Source organism: Zea mays, chromosome 4 (assembly GCF_902167145.1).
Source record: "Zea mays cultivar B73 chromosome 4, Zm-B73-REFERENCE-NAM-5.0, whole genome shotgun sequence".
Taxonomy (NCBI): domain Eukaryota; kingdom Viridiplantae; phylum Streptophyta; class Magnoliopsida; order Poales; family Poaceae; genus Zea; species Zea mays.
Window position 1 is genome coordinate 21,797,299 of NC_050099.1, and position 16,018 is coordinate 21,813,316.

At 47.1% G+C, this 16,018-nt stretch overlaps 1 protein-coding gene across 2 annotated transcripts; it reads right to left on the reverse strand.

Annotated features, from left to right (window-relative positions):
* Nucleotides 1-8,761: 8,761 nt before the first annotated feature.
* LOC100502473 (GDT1-like protein 3) lies at nucleotides 8,762-12,923 on the reverse strand. 2 transcript variants are annotated; one of them, XM_008679537.2, is made up of 10 exons: nucleotides 12,601-12,923; nucleotides 12,442-12,495; nucleotides 12,202-12,327; nucleotides 11,956-12,054; nucleotides 11,495-11,567; nucleotides 10,815-10,900; nucleotides 9,721-9,804; nucleotides 9,536-9,595; nucleotides 9,200-9,395; nucleotides 8,762-9,112 (listed from the first exon to the last, which is right to left on the reverse strand). In XM_008679537.2, the coding sequence occupies exons 1-9, from the start codon at nucleotides 12,664-12,666 to the stop codon at nucleotides 9,207-9,209; spliced, it is 837 nt and encodes a 278-aa protein (XP_008677759.1). In that variant the 5' UTR covers nucleotides 12,667-12,923; the 3' UTR covers nucleotides 8,762-9,112; nucleotides 9,200-9,206. The 2 variants fall into 2 exon arrangements, with proteins under 2 accessions (XP_008677759.1, NP_001183880.1); NM_001196951.1 differs by having other exon boundaries at nucleotides 8,984-9,395; nucleotides 12,601-12,735.
* Nucleotides 12,924-16,018: the final 3,095 nt, after the last annotated feature.

The window sequence follows — 16,018 nt, forward strand, 5'->3', positions numbered from 1 at the left end:
CTCTTCGACCGGATCGTTCTCTATGCGAGCGCAAACATACATACATCCATCCACATATTTAATACAAAAGAACAGTACACCATACAAGGGAACAAATAAAGCGAATATGCATCAAGTATGACATTTGACATTGCATTCGTTATGGTTAGAAAGAAACGGGAAAAGGGTCTCGCAGGGGGGTTAAAGTTTATGCACTAATGATTAGTTAAATTATGCACTCTAGTTTCAATAGGTTCCTAACAAAAGAATTCTGTTATATGCACTAGTGGGAACCTAATCATTTTAAGTTGATTAACATTGCACGGGATAAACAATTAACTAAATGAATCAACTAGCGCAACGAAATTCTAAATTAAACTTCTCATTTCCATAGCATGAACCATGATTAGTCTACCCAAAATAAGGTAATTATGATCACAGAAAGTAAATAAAATAAAATAAAAAAATAAAAAAAATAAAAAAAAAACAGGGGGGGCGGTTGAACCGGCCCTAGGGCGGTTGAACCGGCCGGCTGGGCGAGCGGCTGGGCCGGCCAGGGGCGCGGCCGAACCAGCGGGCAAGGGGCGGTTGGCGGGCGGCCAGGGGCCAGGGGCGGCCGAGGGCGGCCAGGCGGGCGGCCGGGGCTGGCCAGGGGCCGGCTGGGGCTGGCCAGGCGGGGGCTGGGGCGCGCGGCCAGGGGCGGCCGTGGCCGGCTGGGGCCAGGGCGGCGCGGCAGCGGCCGGCTGGGGGCGCGGCCAAGGCGGCCAGGCCAGGGCGGCCAGGCGGCCGGGCTGCCGAGGAGAGAGGAGGGGGAGGGGAGAGGGAGGGAGGAGGGAGAGAGGGAGGAGGGGGGGCTCACCGGCGAGGGGCGGCCGACGGCGAGGGCGGCGGCCGGCGCTAGGGCAGGGGGGTAGGGGCGGCGGCGGCTTAGGGTGGGGGAGAGAAAATGAGAGAAAATGAGAGGGAGGGAGAGAGAATTGGGGAAAAAGGGGAGGTGGGGGGCGGCTGGGCCTGCCAAGGCCCAAGAGGGGGGGCGCGCAGGGGGCTTGGGCCGGCCAAGGGGCGGCTGGGCCGGCCAAGGAGCCCATGGCGCGGGAGAGAGGGAAAGGGGAAGAGGGAGAGAGAAAGAAAGAGAAAGAAAAAGAAAAGATTATTTCCCTGTTTTCGAAATCCGATCTTCCTAGATGAATGCATTTGCACTTTCAAACAATCAAAGAATGCATAGCTCGGCATGGTGCATCAAACAACATAAAGTATTTTTTTAGAGTTTTTCTTTACACGGGAATTCCAAACCGAATCCCGCTAGCTTTGGAAAAAGTCAAGGTCTAGCGAGGGCAAAAAGAAAAAGAAAAGGTAACGCCCGAATTTGGCGAGTAAAGAAAAGAAAAAATTCAACTGCAAAAATTCGGGGCGTTACACAAGTCGAGCCTTGTTTCTCGTCACCACCCCGTGCTCGTCCTGTTTGTTGCGGAACACCCACTTGGTTCCCACAACATTTTGCTTCGGACGTGGCACCAGTGTCCAAACTTCATTGCGCTTGAAATTGTTGAGTTCCTCCTGCATGGCCAGCACCCAGTCCGGATCTAGCAAGGCCTCCTCTACCCTGAAAGGCTCAATAGAAGAGACAAAGGAGTAATGCTCACAAAAATTAACTAATCGAGATCGAGTAGTTACTCCCTTGCTAATGTCACCCAGAATTTGATCGACGGGATGATCCCTTTGAATCATCGCTCGAACTTGGGTTGGAGGTGCCGGTTGCGCATCTTCCTTCATCACATGATCATCTTGTGCTCCCCCTTGATCATCCGCCTCCTGTTGATGAACCTGTTCATCGTCTTGAGTTGGGGGTAGCACCGTAGTTGAGGAAGATGGTTGATCTCGTTCATCTTGTTCCTGTGGCCGTACTTCCCCAATCGCCATGGTTCGTATAGCTGCCGTCGGAACATCTTCTTCATCTACATCATCACAATCAACAACTTGCTCTCTTGGAGAGCCATTAGTCTCATCAAATACAACGTCGCTAGAGACTTCAACTAAACCCGATGATTTGTTGAAGACTCTATACGCCTTTGTATTTGAGTCATAACCTAACAAAAACCCTTCTACTGCTTTGGGAGCAAACTTAGAATTTCTACCCTTCTTCACTAGAATGTAGCACTTGCTCCCAAATACACGAAAGTAAGATACATTGGGTTTGTTACCGGTTAGAAGTTCATACGACGTCTTCTTGAGGAGGCGGTGAAGGTAGACCCTGTTGATGGCGTGGCAAGTCGTGTTCACGGCTTCCGACCAAAAACGCTCGGGGGTCTTGAACTCTCCAAGCATAGTCCTAGCCATGTCGATTAGCGTCCTGTTCTTCCTCTCTACCACACTGTTTTGCTGTGGTGTGTAGGGAGCGGAGAACTCATGCTTGATCCCTTCCTCCTCAAGGAACTCCTCCACTTGAAGGTTCTTGAACTCGGACCCGTTGTCGCTCCTTATCTTCTTCACTTTGAGCTCAAACTCATTTTGAGCTCTCCTGAGGAAGCGCTTGAGGGTCCCTTGGGTTTCAGACTTATCCTGCAAAAAGAACACCCAAGTGAAGCGGGAAAAGTCATCAACAATAACTAGACCATACTTACTCCCTCCTATGCTCAGATAGGCGACGGGTCCGAAGAGGTCCATATGCAGCAGCTCCAGGGGTCTTGAAGTGGTCATCACATTCTTGCTGTGATGTGCTCCTCCCACTTGTTTACCTGCTTGACAAGCTGCACAAGGTCTATCTTTTTCGAATTGCACGTTAGTCAAACCTATCACGTGTTCTCCCTTTAGAAGCTTGTGAAGGTTCTTCATCCCCACATGTGCCAAGCGGCGATGCCACAGCCAGCCCATGCTAGTCTTAGCTATTAAGCATGCATCTAGACCGGCCTCTTCTTTTGCAAAATCAACTAAATAAAGTTTGCCGTCTAATACACCCTTAAAAGCTAGTGAACCATCACTTCTTCTAAAGACAGACACATCTACATTTGTAAAAAGACAATTATATCCCATATTGCATAATTGACTTACAGATAATAAATTATATCCCAAAGACTCAACTAAAAACACATTAGAAATTGAGTGCTCATTTGAGATTGCAATTTTACCTAATCCTTTTACCTTGCCTTGATTCCCATCACCGAATATAATTGAATCTTGGGAATCCTTATTCTTGACGTAGGAGGTGAACATTTTCTTCTCCCCCGTCATATGGTTTGTGCATCCGCTATCAATAATCCAGCTTGAACCCCCGGATGCATAAACCTGCAAGGCAAATTTAGGCTTGGGACTTAGGTACCCAACTCTTGTTGGGTCCTACAAGGTTAGTCACAATTTCCTTAGGGACCCAAATGCAAGTTTTGTCTCCCTTGCATTTTGCCCCTAATTTCCTAGCAACTATCTTCCTATCCTTTCTACAAATAGCAAAGGAAGCATTTAAAGCACAATAAATTGTAGAAGGTTCATTTACTACTTTCCTAGAAGCATGAATAGTATTCTTTCTAGGCACGTGATGAATAGCATTTCTCCTACTTCTACCATGCATATAGGAAGAACTAGAAGCAGTCATGGCATAAGAATCATAAGCATGTGAATCAAAAGCACCATAACTTCTAAAAGCATTTCTAGAGTTTTTCCTATCATAATACAAAAAGGCATGGTTCTTTTTAGCACTAGTAGCCATAGGGGCCTTCCCTTTCTCCTTAGCGGGAATGGGAGCCTTATGGCTTGTTAAGTTCTTGGCTTCCCTCTTGAAGCCAAGCCCATCCTTAATTGAGGGGTGTCTACCAACCGTGTAGGCATCCCTAGCAAATTTTAGTTTATCAAAATTACTCTTGCTAGTCTTAAGTTGAGCATTAAGACTAGCTAATTCATCATTCAATTTTGAAATAGAAACTAAGTGTTCGCTACAAGCATTAATATCAATATCCTTACACCTAGTACAAATTTCAACATATTCAACACAAGAGTTGGATTTATTTGCTTCTCCTAATTTAGCATTTAAATCATCGTTTATGCTCTTTAAGTTAGAAATAGAGTCATGGCATGTTGACACTTCACAAGCAAGCATTTCATTCCTCTTAATTTCTAATGCAAGGGATTTTTGAGCCTCTACAAACTTATCATGTTCTTCATACAACAAATCCTCTTGCTTTTCTAAAAGTATATTCTTTTCATTCAAGGCATCAATTAATTCATTAATTTTGTCTATCTTAGATCTATCTAAGCCCTTGAACAAACATGAATAATCTACTTCAACCTCATCACTAGATTCGTCCTCACTTGAAGAAGCATAGGTAGAGTTGCGAGTACATACCTTCTTCTCCTTTGCCATAAGGCATGTGTGACGCTCGTTGGGGAAGAGGGTTGATTTGTTGAAGGCGGTGGCGGCGAGTCCTTCATTGTCGGAGTCGGAAGAGGAGCAATCCGAGTCCCACTCCTTGCCTAGATGCGCCTCGCCCTTTGCCTTCTTGTAATGCTTCTTCTTTTCCCTCTTGTTCTCCTGTTCCTGGTCACTATCGTTATCGGGGCAGTTAGCGATAAAATGACCAATCTTACCGCACTTGAAGCATGAGCGCTTCCCCTTTGTCTTGGTCTTGCTTGGCTGCCCCTTGTGACCTCTTAGCACCGTCTTGAAGCGTTTGATGATGAGAGCCATCTCTTCATCATTAAGTCCGACCGCCTCAATTTGTGCCACCTTGCTAGGTAGCGCCTCCTTGCTTCTTGTTGCTTTGAGAGCAAGAGGTTGCGGCTCGTTGATTGGTCCATTTAAAGCGTCGTCCACGTACCTTGCTTCCTTAATCATCATTCGCCCGCTGACGAATTTTCCTAGGACTTCTTCGGGCGACATTTTGGTGTACCTGGGATTCTCACGAATATTATTCACCAAATGAGGATCAAGAATGGTAAAGGACCTTAGTAATAGTCGGACGACGTCATGGTCCGTCCATCGCGTGCTTCCATAACTCCTTATTTTGTTGATAAGGGTCTTGAGCCGGTTGTATGTTTGGGTTGGCTCCTCGCCCCTTATCATTGCAAACCTTCCAAGCTCGCCCTCCACCAATTCCATTTTAGTGAGCATGGTGATGTCGTTCCCCTCGTGAGAAATCTTGAGGGTGTCCCATATTTGCTTGGCATTGTCCAAGCCGCTCACCTTATTGTACTCGTCCCTGCACAAGGAGGCTAGCAACACAGTAGTAGCTTGTGCATTTTTGTGAATTTGTTCATTAATAAACATAGGGCTATCCGAGCTATCAAATTTCATTCCATTCTCTACGATCTCCCATATGCTTGGATGGAGAGAGAATAAATGACTACGCATTTTGTGACTCCAAAATCCGTAGTCTTCCCCATCAAAGTGTGGAGGTTTGCCAAGAGGAATGGAAAGCAAATGCGAATTTGAACTATGTGGAATACGAGAATAATCAAATGAAAAGTTTGAATTGACCGTCTTCTTGTAGTCGTTGTCGTCGTCCTTTTGGGAAGAAGAGGATTCGTCGCTGTCGTAGTAGACGATCTCCTTGATGCGCCTTGTCTTCTTCTTCTTCCCATCTTTGCGCTTGTGGCCCGAGCCAGAGTCGTTGAATTTGTCATCTTTTGGCTCGTTGACGAAGGACTCCTTTTCCTTGTCATTGATCACGATTCCCTTCCCCTTAGGATCCATCTCTTCGGGCGATTAGTCCCTTTCTTGAAGAGAACGGCTCCGATACCAATTGAGAGCACCTAGAGGGGGGTGAATAGGTGATCCTGTAGACTTCAAAACTTAAGCCACAAAACTTTGATTAAGTGTTAGTACAGTTAATGCCAAGTGGCTAGAGAGAAGTTCTTGCACAATATGATAATCACAAGGAGTTCAACACAGAGAAGACACAGTGATTTATCCCGTGGTTCGGCCAAGTACAAAACTTGCCTACTCCACGTTGTGGCGTCCCAACGGACGAGAGTTGCACTCAACTCCTCTCAAGTGATCCAATGATCAACTTGAATACCACAGTGTTATGCTTTTCTTTCAATATCCCGTTTGCGAGGAATCTCCACAACTTGGAGTCTCTCGCCCTTACACTTGAGATTCACAAAGAAATACGGAGTAAGGGAGGGAAGCAACACACACAAATCCACAGCAAAACGCGCACACACACGGCCAAGAGTTGAGCTCAAAAGACTATCTCAAGGTTCTCACAAGAACGGAGCTCAAATCACTTAGAATGACAATCGGATGCGCAAAGACTGAGTGTGGATGATCAAGAATGCTCTAAAGTTGCTTGGTTGTCTCCTCCATGCGCCTAGGGGTCCCTTTTATAGCCCCAAGGCAGCTAGGAGCCGTTGAGAGCAAATCCAGAAGGCCAATCTTGCCTTCTGTCGTCGGGCGCACCGGACAGTCCGGTGCACACCGGACACTGTCCGGTGCCCGATTTATTTCCATAAACAGCTCAGCCGACCGTTGCCGACCGTTGCAGATCTGGCGCACCGGACAGTCCGGTGCACACCGGACAGTCCGGTGCCTCCTTCCGACCGTTGGCCAGACCACGTGTCACGCGCAGAATCCGTGGCCGACCGTTAGCCCTGGCCGACCGTTGGCTCACCGGACAGTCCGGTGCACACCGGACAGTCCGGTGAATTTTAGCCGTACGCCGTCGGCAAATTCCCGAGAGCGACTTCTTCGCCCGAGGTAGCCTGGCGCACCGGACACTGTCCGGTGCACCACCGGACAGTCCGGTGCCCCAGACCGAAACAGCCTGTTGACTGTACACAGCCAACATTCTCCTTTTCTTCTTCTCTCTGTTTCTAACACTTAGACAAATATATTAGTACACAAAACCAATGTACTAAGACTTAGAAACATACCTTTGCTCTAGATTTGCACTTTGTTCATCCATGGGCATTGATTCACGTTTAAGCACTTGTGTTGACACTCAATCACCAAAATACTTAGAAATGGCCCAAGGGCACATTTCCCTTTCAGGAGCCCCTCATGGCCTTCGACGGTACCCTCCGCGACGTAAAACCAAAACTCATTCCAATTGCCCCACTTGTTGCGGGCGCAAGGGACCAACTCGACTACCTCCATCGTGGTCTTGCCGGTCTTCGGCGTAAACGTACAGGACCCAAACTGAGCAACTTCATCTCCAATCATCCTCTTCTGCCAGTGCAGGCAATAGTACTTCGCAAAGACTTCGACTCATGGCTGCCCGCCGTACGAAGTCGTCGCCCAGACATACTTCGACAGAGCCACCACGGCATTCGGAGTTAGCTGATGTATCTGAACATTGAATCTGCGCAGGACTTCTCCAACAAATCGGTGCGCAGGCAGGCGGAGACCGGTGGCGAAGAACGCCTCGAACACAACCAACTCGCCCTCCGGCTCGGGGACTTCCTCCGTCCCCGGGACACGAGCAACTCCGCCGCCAAAGTAACCCAACCGCTGCATATCTTGCACGCGGACCGATGACATCCTCGACACACCAAAATCCACCGTATCGCCGGCGCGCAACTCCTCCGCCACCAAAGTACTCAGCGTCTCCTCAGACGAGGCGTCGGCCGGCGGCGAGGCGGCGGCCGGCGGCGTAGCGGCAGCAGAAGAAGAGGAGGTCGGCATCGCTACGTACCGGCGGCGGCGGCGGGCGGTCTGCTTCACTCGAGCCAGATCTCCGGTGAACGAGAGCAAGGAGGGCAGACGAGCAGCAAGACGGTGGAAAAGGCGGCTAGGGTTTTCACGGAGCGCGGAAAGTGAAGTTCAAAAAGCGTCGACCCCCGCCCCCTTTTATACACAGGGCGCGGCGCTTCGGGAAACCCGTAGTCCAACAGTACGGTGTCAATCAACGGTCATGTCAAAAACCCCCGCGGAACCACTTCGAGCGAGGGCAGCGTCTCCGCCATCTAGTGACGTCTTCGGCACCAGATGACTTTGTCGAACTGGTCCCTCGGAGGGCAAATGTTGGGGCGAAGGCAAAGACGCCACCCTTCGCTCGAGGCCTTCGCTGCAGTCGTTGGTCCAACGGAGATAAAGCAAGCAGGGACACCCTTCGCCCCACACGACATCAGACGAAGGCCTGCGACGAGGTCATCCCACCATGCGGCCTCGCCCAACTCGGAGGCCCACGTGTGATCCGGCCCATTGTAACGGGCCCCGCGTGGCCGCTGCGTGTTACGGGCCTAATCTGTAAAGGCATCCCTGTAATTACAGTCTGTAACCCTGCTTTATGGGAATATTCTGGGGATAACCTAGGTGTCTGAGGGCACATGCGTCCTTAACACGAGACGCTGGGTGCTCAGACACCTATAAATACCCCGCACAGTACCCGTGAGAGGCTAGGTTAACAGAGTTATTGCCATCTCGCGCGAGAACCCTGTTTACGTCATTTTTCCCACGTTGGACCCTCTTGCGACTGAGAGCAAGTTCCAACAGATGGCAATTAAGAAGAAAAGTAAAAAATGAAACGATCTTGTTGGTGGCTCTAGCAAGGGAAGCCAAAATTTGTCCTCGAAAAAATTAGAAAAATAATATGCCCCCTTTGGCCCTTTGTATACGGATTGAAGGCATTCAAACCTTATAGATTTTTACTATCAAATCATGCATGTTTAGTGTATGACAATTATATCAAAATATTCACATTTCACAATCTTTTATAGGCCATTGGTTTCACACAAATCGATCGTATATAGTATGAAAATTTTATGATTAAATTGCTTTTTCTTCATCTCAAATTATAAGTGATTATTTTTTTCTCTAGATAGATAGCTGTAATGTGTGCATAGTATCTAGATGTGCAATAAAAATCTGTACTTAGAAAAAGCAGAAGGATTTACAACTAGAGATGGGCTTCTTGATGCCTTTTCTACATTTTATCACGCTTTTGAAAGAACGAGGGACTAACATGATTTCCTGGTGAACGAGATTGGAGCAGCGTATAGTATAAGTTAATACTTCGGATACAAGCAATAAAAAGTCGGCCATGCTCTCAATGAGACATCTTCTACATACGGACTTGAAGGCAGCATGGCAGAGAACATTGTTGTCAGGAATGTTCGAATGTGTCTGTACATTACACGAAGCCCGCGACTCGAGGCGTGCTGTTACGATCTGGGTTGTTACGCCATCTATGTTTCGATCAGCAGCCTGCGGGGAAGTCACAACGTTTCTTACGGCAGGACATGAGACAACTCAAGACTACCATACCATCCAAGTGGGAGCGGTTGCGAGTACCTTTTCATCACAACGGAGGGTAGAAGTAGGACGAAACAGAAAACCCTAGGAAGAGAACGCCTCCGATCGTCGCTACAGTTCGCTGCGAGATCTTGGACGCCAGCATGCTCCCTCCTACCACGGCGAGAGATGTGCACACCGTGTGCCCCAGTGACGCTCCCACTGCGACTCCGATTGCGTTCTTGTGTGTTGCCAGCTGCATTGGTGATAGCAGAAGTAAAGAAACTTTGTAAGGTACAGGTTTTTTGCTTGCGAATGTGCAGGTTCCTATAGTATCACAGACCTCAATGAAAAACGATACATCAAAGGATTTCAGTAAGTGGAGAAGTATCCTACCGCGATTGTCGCTATTTGGCTCCGGTCGCCCCATTCAGCTAAGAAGGTTAAGATGAAAGCCTGCAACCAGGATAAAGAGTTCAAATGTTAAACCCAAGGTGTCGAGGATATGAAGTTTGTTGTGGACTGACTTATACAAGAGCAACAAAAGCATCTGACACACTTCCATAAGGCAACAAACTAACCTCCAAAAAGATTGGTGTACAGAATCTTGCAAAGAACCTACGGATGGTTGATTTCCCTTGACCCGACTCAAGCTTCTCTTCTACCTGATCACACATGCATATATGTCATTAATTCATAACTACAAGTAAATCAAAAGATCTGGAGCACTTTTGAGAGCATAGATTGAAGTGTAAAAGCAAGGCATAACCATATAGTTTTCCAGTCGTGTAAATTAATGGACCTTTTACATGGCCATATTTTCATCAATAGCTTTTACCGATACTTTGTATGCCTGCACCTTAGTTCATAAAACTGCTAGATTTTACGGAGTAAGCACTGGCAAGAAAGATATTGTTGCTGCTTAACCTAACACTTGTACTGATACTTTTGAGTGATTAGCGAAAGGGCCTCTAGCGTAATGGTTAAGGCTTCCGAGTAGCACCTCTAGATCCCGGGTTCGATCCCCCTCGGGGGCAAATTTCGGGCTTGGTTAAAAAAATCCACTCGTTGTGCCCAGCCTGCTCCAGTGTTACGTCCTGCGCGCCACCCTCCGGCTGGGCCTTTGCAGAGTGGGTGGTGACGACCTGCTAGTGATAGAGGCCAGGGTTCGGAGATTTTCTCGGCCGAGACCATGTTTCGGTCTCTTCTTAATATAATACCGGGAGGACGGTCTTTCCCTCCCCGGCCGAGTTACTTTTGAGTGATCAATGGTGGGTTCAATGAAACATAAGTGAACTTGTACTTCAAGATTCCACAAGATAACCACTGATGATTTCTATTTTAGTACATTGAACTACCTCCCTCGGTCTCTCTTTTGCTTCTCATTCTAGAATGCACACATTCAACCTTCTAGTACTTTGACCTTTGACCGTACACAATTATTTAAGAGTACCCTCATGATATTGATATTAGATGGCAAAATGTCCAAAACAGCAGGTAAAAAAGGAAAGATGTAGTGGACTAGCAAGTAGAACCAAACACCGGAACAACAATGGACATTTTCCAAACCCTCACGGCCCCACCCCCAATGTTCAGAACAATAACATGGCATACAACACAACAAATGAGCTGCACTATGCATATGCAAAGGCTATATTGTAAAAAGGACACGTACTTCTTCCATTTCCTTCTTCTGGGATCCCTTTGGGTCAGATTTCCATGCAATATACAGCAGCCGTAGTCCAAAGAATAAGTACAAAACTGGCAGGTAAACAAATTTGACAGGTCACTCATGAGCAATGGCAAGGACATATCAGTGTGCCAAATTATTTCAAATGCAAACATGGCAATTCCAGCTACAATGAGTACCAGTCTATCCTAACCCCCATGCCCATGCCCTGATGTGCAAAAATCACTCAAGTTGCAAAGTGTTTAAAGTCAAACTTATGATTGGTGTTTCAAATACTTAATACTGTTTTTTAACATCAATCAATAGTGTCTCAGTACATTTTCAGTTCAAATAAAATAATTCAACATCTCCACACAAGTGACCAGGTTTCAGATAGACTGTCTTAAGTTCCAGTGGGAAGAATTTATTTATTATCACAATAATATTAGGGGAATGATCAAATTAAGGATCGAGGATTTTTTTCCAGGAAGGATCTTGAATAAATTGAGTTGTGCACGTTAACACAAGAGTATCACCATTCTGTCCATATAATTTGGGGGAAGTATAATCATCTTTTTCTCGCCCCGGATAACACAGAACTTGCATAATGCTTACATCAGCAATATACAATATGAGTGTCAGCATGAAGATATGAAAAACATTCAACGCTAAAAGAACATAAGTACCTGTAGCAGCACTATTAGTGTGCTTCCTTGATATCAAGTTGGGCACTATTCTGCCAAGTCCAGTTGACAATACCTTGTTGGGGAGAGGGTGGGCAAATATGTAAGCAGCATAGAGAATCAAAAAAAAATTGTGGCAACAGCTTAGACTATAAAAACAAAGAATTTGGCATAGATGAAACTAAATACTAGCACAAGTACCAAAATTAAATGGAACATGGCAATAACGCCCTTAAGATATGGACAATGCAAACCTCTATATTGAGCATCAGATAGATTTATATCTTAACCTAGACATTGTTACATACCAAGGGTATAAAAGAAACAAGTAGATCAAACTGGTTAAGACATAAAATGGATCCTTTTAATTCTAACTTGCAACAGATACTATCAAGTTGATTTTGCATTGTGTAGCGCATAAGCAACAGGAATTAATAGAGATAAAGAGCAATTAAATAGCTCACTGTCATCACATAAAGCGCAGATAGTGCACCAGACAACACAATTGACTTGGGGTGCCGCATCGCCATCAGCGCAGCAATGATGAATGTCTCATCTCCAATCTACATCAGCAAAGAAAAAAAATTGAACAGCTCGAAGAAACAGCCACACATCCAAATCTCACAGCCAAGGCAATGCAGTAGGACAGCAGGTACACAGAGGCCATTTCCGAAACTCAAATCCTCCTAGCTCACATCACTAATCAGTACCTCACTGACTAGTATCATGGAGAGGCTGGCAAAGAGTGCGTCGAACAGCCCCGGTCCAACCTCGTCTAGTGCCACCCCATGATCGCCCTCCGCCAGTGCATCCTTCTTCAGGCCGTGCAAGAACCCCTAGGAAAATGGCACCACCAGAGCAAATCAGCGGTCAAAATTGACAGATTGACACCAAAACGACGTCCTCAATCGAACAGAGTTCTTGCTACGCGAAGTAATCGGATTTCTCACCCCGGCGCGGCGGCCCAGAGAGACCCCCGACGCGTCGTCCTCGGCGCTGGCCACCTGCCCATACAAACAAAAGACCCTCATCAACCATTCCAGTGAAGAAGCGGGATTCAAAGAACCCTGAACCCAAAGATCCGAAATTTGGTCGGGCCAGGTCTTTACCACGGATACGCCAAGCGCGAGAACGACGATGGCGAGGAGGAGGGGAGCTCTAGGGTTCGGATCCATCCTGGGGCTGGATCTCAAGAACCCTAGGTCCTGGGAACGCTCTCAGATTTGGGAGAACGATGAGACGGGATGGCAGACGATTAGATTGCCAGCCTCGAATTGCCTGTCGTTCCTGTGTTTCCCTTCTGATTTCAGAAACTGTGGAAGAGGGATTGACGATGTGAAGAGATTTGGTAGCTGGGGAAACACGAAAAGGTCGCACACGATGGTCGTTTTTTGTCGTTATGATACATGTTGCCGAACTTTTCACGCTCTGTATCAGTGATTATTTGTGATTAACAAAGTATATAGATGAAATTGTTGGAAAACTATTGAGTTATTATTATTTAGATCGATGATGTTAGTCATGTTACAATGTCTAGGGATGAAAACAGTCGGTAAACACTAAAACCATTACCGTTTTCGGATGAAAACAATCGGTAAACACTAAAATCATTGCCGTTTTCGTATTTTTTATCAAAAATAAAATCGAAAACGTTAATTCCAGAAACGAAAACGATATTGGTATTTCGAAAACATCGAAGCGAAAGTTTGATGCGAAAAATACACCGGTAACGGTCGAAATCTAAAATACAATCGGTAAACATATCAAACTTCACAATACAACAAAGTTGACAAAAGATCACAAAAACCACAAGTTCACAATTCATGATATAACAAGTTCATAAGGATCATAAATTTATAATATAAAAAGTTCACAAAAATCACAAGTTCATAATATAACAAGTTCACAATATAACAAGTTCATAAAAATCACAAGTTCAGAAACTCGAATCGTTAATCCAAAGTGCCTTCCAACACCATATATCCCAAAAAATCTTAATGCGTCAAAAAAATACAAAAAGTAATCATTATCCAGAGACGTACAAACGATGTGAAAAATCATATGCTGGAAAATTCCAAAAAAATCCAAGACACAATTCCAAAAAAATCCGAGACAAATCCGGTAATTTCCGACAAAAACCGGTAACCGAAGAAACAGTCGGTAAAACACCACACCGATTCCGATAGAAAATTCCGAAAACCGGTTCCGTTTTTTTTAAATACCGTTACCGTTGAATCCGATCGAAAAATTTCAAAATCAGTTTCCGGAATACCGAAAAATTCTGAAACCGTTTTCGTCCCTAACAATGTCCGCGAATGAGAAAAACACCATTCATGGCCATTAGTAACCTTGCGAGGTGGGCTATGAATTTTATTATCCTATAGGTTGTTTTAAAAGAATCTTAGCTTAGCAGATTGAGCTATGTGATTCTAAGTTGAGGACATATATAGTGCACATGGAAGCTTAGTGCACATAGTGCACATATTAAATCATCACTATCTATTTTAATCTAACGTTACTGGTTGATCATTGCAATTTACAAATAACACCTTCCACCACTACACACCACCACGTCGGAGGGTGTCCTTAGCAAAATATATCAAACAACTAGAAACGTTAGATCTAAGATAAGTGGTGATGATTTAATATGTGCATCATGTGCACTAAACTTTCATGTGCACCAGATATGTTCTCTTTTAAGTTAACTAGATATCAATTATTGATGGGTATTTAGCACCAGGGTACCAAAGAAAGTCTATATTTTTTATGGCCAGTCTAAGCCGACTGTAAAGCCAAAAATTGATAGAAGAAAAATAATAATAATAATGATGAAATAAATAAATAAATAAATTTAAGATTGTGCTTTAGGGATCTTTGAAACCTTTTTATTGTTCATGCTTTTGAATGTTCAATGAAAAGGAAGTAATCTAGCCAAATAATAAAACAAATAATTATATAAATATGCATATCATGTTCAAGGTCTTGTATTTTTACAATTGTACTCAAATTTTTTTTGAGACAAGTTAAGTTTGAAAAGTAGAATTTGAAAATAGAAAGGGAAATAAGAAAAAAAAGGAAAGGAAATTTGTCGGCGTTTCGAGACAGGGGGGTCCCAAAGCCGACGAGTGAGTGTGCTGCGTGCCCCAGCCCAGATGGGTCGAGCGCGTGGGCGAGCGCGAAGGGGGGAGAGGCGAGGTGGCCGGAGTCGAGCGTGAGAGAGGTGGAAGTCCCGCGGCCTTCGTGTTCGTCCCGCGCCCAGGTCGGGTGCGCTTACAGTAGGGGGGTTACAAGCGTCCACGCGGGTGAGGGAAGCGAGCGGCCCCAAGAGAGCGCCTGTCCCGTCCTCGGTCCCGCGCGGCCAACCCCCTCTAAGAAGGCCCTGGTCCTCCCTTTTATAGTCGTAAGGAGAGGATCCAGGTGTACAATGGGGGGTGTAACAGAGTGCTACGTGTCTAGCGGAGAGAAAGCTAGCGCCCTAGGTACATGCCAATGTGGCAGCCGGAGAGGTCTTGACACCTTGCTGGCGTGATGTCGTGGCTGTCGGAGGTGCGACGGAGCCTGGCGGAGGGACAGCTGTTGGAGCGGTCGAGTCCTTGCTGACGTCGCCCTGCTTCCGTAAGAGAGCTGGGGGCCGCCGTCGTCACAGAGCTTGCGGAGCGCCATCATTGCCCATCCGGCGGAGCTGGTCAGATGGGACGCCGGTCTTGTTCTCCGTGACCCGAGTCGATTCGGGGTAGGACGATGATGACGCTTCCTGTTGACGTGGCGGGTCTGTGCCCTAGGCGGGGTGACGTGGGGGCTCCTCCGAAGCCGAGGTTGAGTCTGTCTTCTGTTGCCGAGGCCGAGTCCGAGCCATGGGGTCGGGCGAGGCGGAGGTCGTTTGGCCGAGGCCAGGGCGGAGTCCGAGCCCTGGGGTCGGGCGAGGCGGAGTTTCGTCGTCTTCCGGGTCTTAGCCCGAGTCCGAGCCCTGGGGTCGGGCGGAGCGGAGTTCGCCGTCTTCCGGGTCTTAGCCCGAGTCCGAGCCCTGGGGTCGGGCGGAGCGGAGTTCGCCGTCTTCCGGGTCTTAGCCCGAGTCCGAGCCCTGGGGTCGGGCGGAGCGGAGTTCGCCGTCTTCCGGGTCTTAGCCCGAGTCCGAGCCCTGGGGTCGGGCGGAGCGGAGTTCGCCGTCTTCCGGGTCTTAGCCCGAGTCCGAGCCCTGGGGTCGGGCGGAGCGGAGTTCGCCGTCTTCCGGGTCTTAGCCCGAGTCCGAGCCCTGGGGTCGGGCGGAGCGGAGTTCGCCGTCTTCCGGGTCTTAGCCCGAGTCCGAGCCCTGGGGTCGGGCGGAGCGGAGTTCGCCATGGCGCCTTTGGCAAGGCCTGACTGTCTGTCTGACTCACCCTTTGCGTTAAATGCTCCTGCAACTCGGTCAGTCGGTGTGGCAATTTAGTCAGGGTCGCTTCTGAGCGAAGCCAAGGCCTCGGGCGAGCCGGTGATGTGTCCGCCGTAAAAAGGGGGGCCTCGGGCAAGACGGAAGTCTCTCGAGGTCGG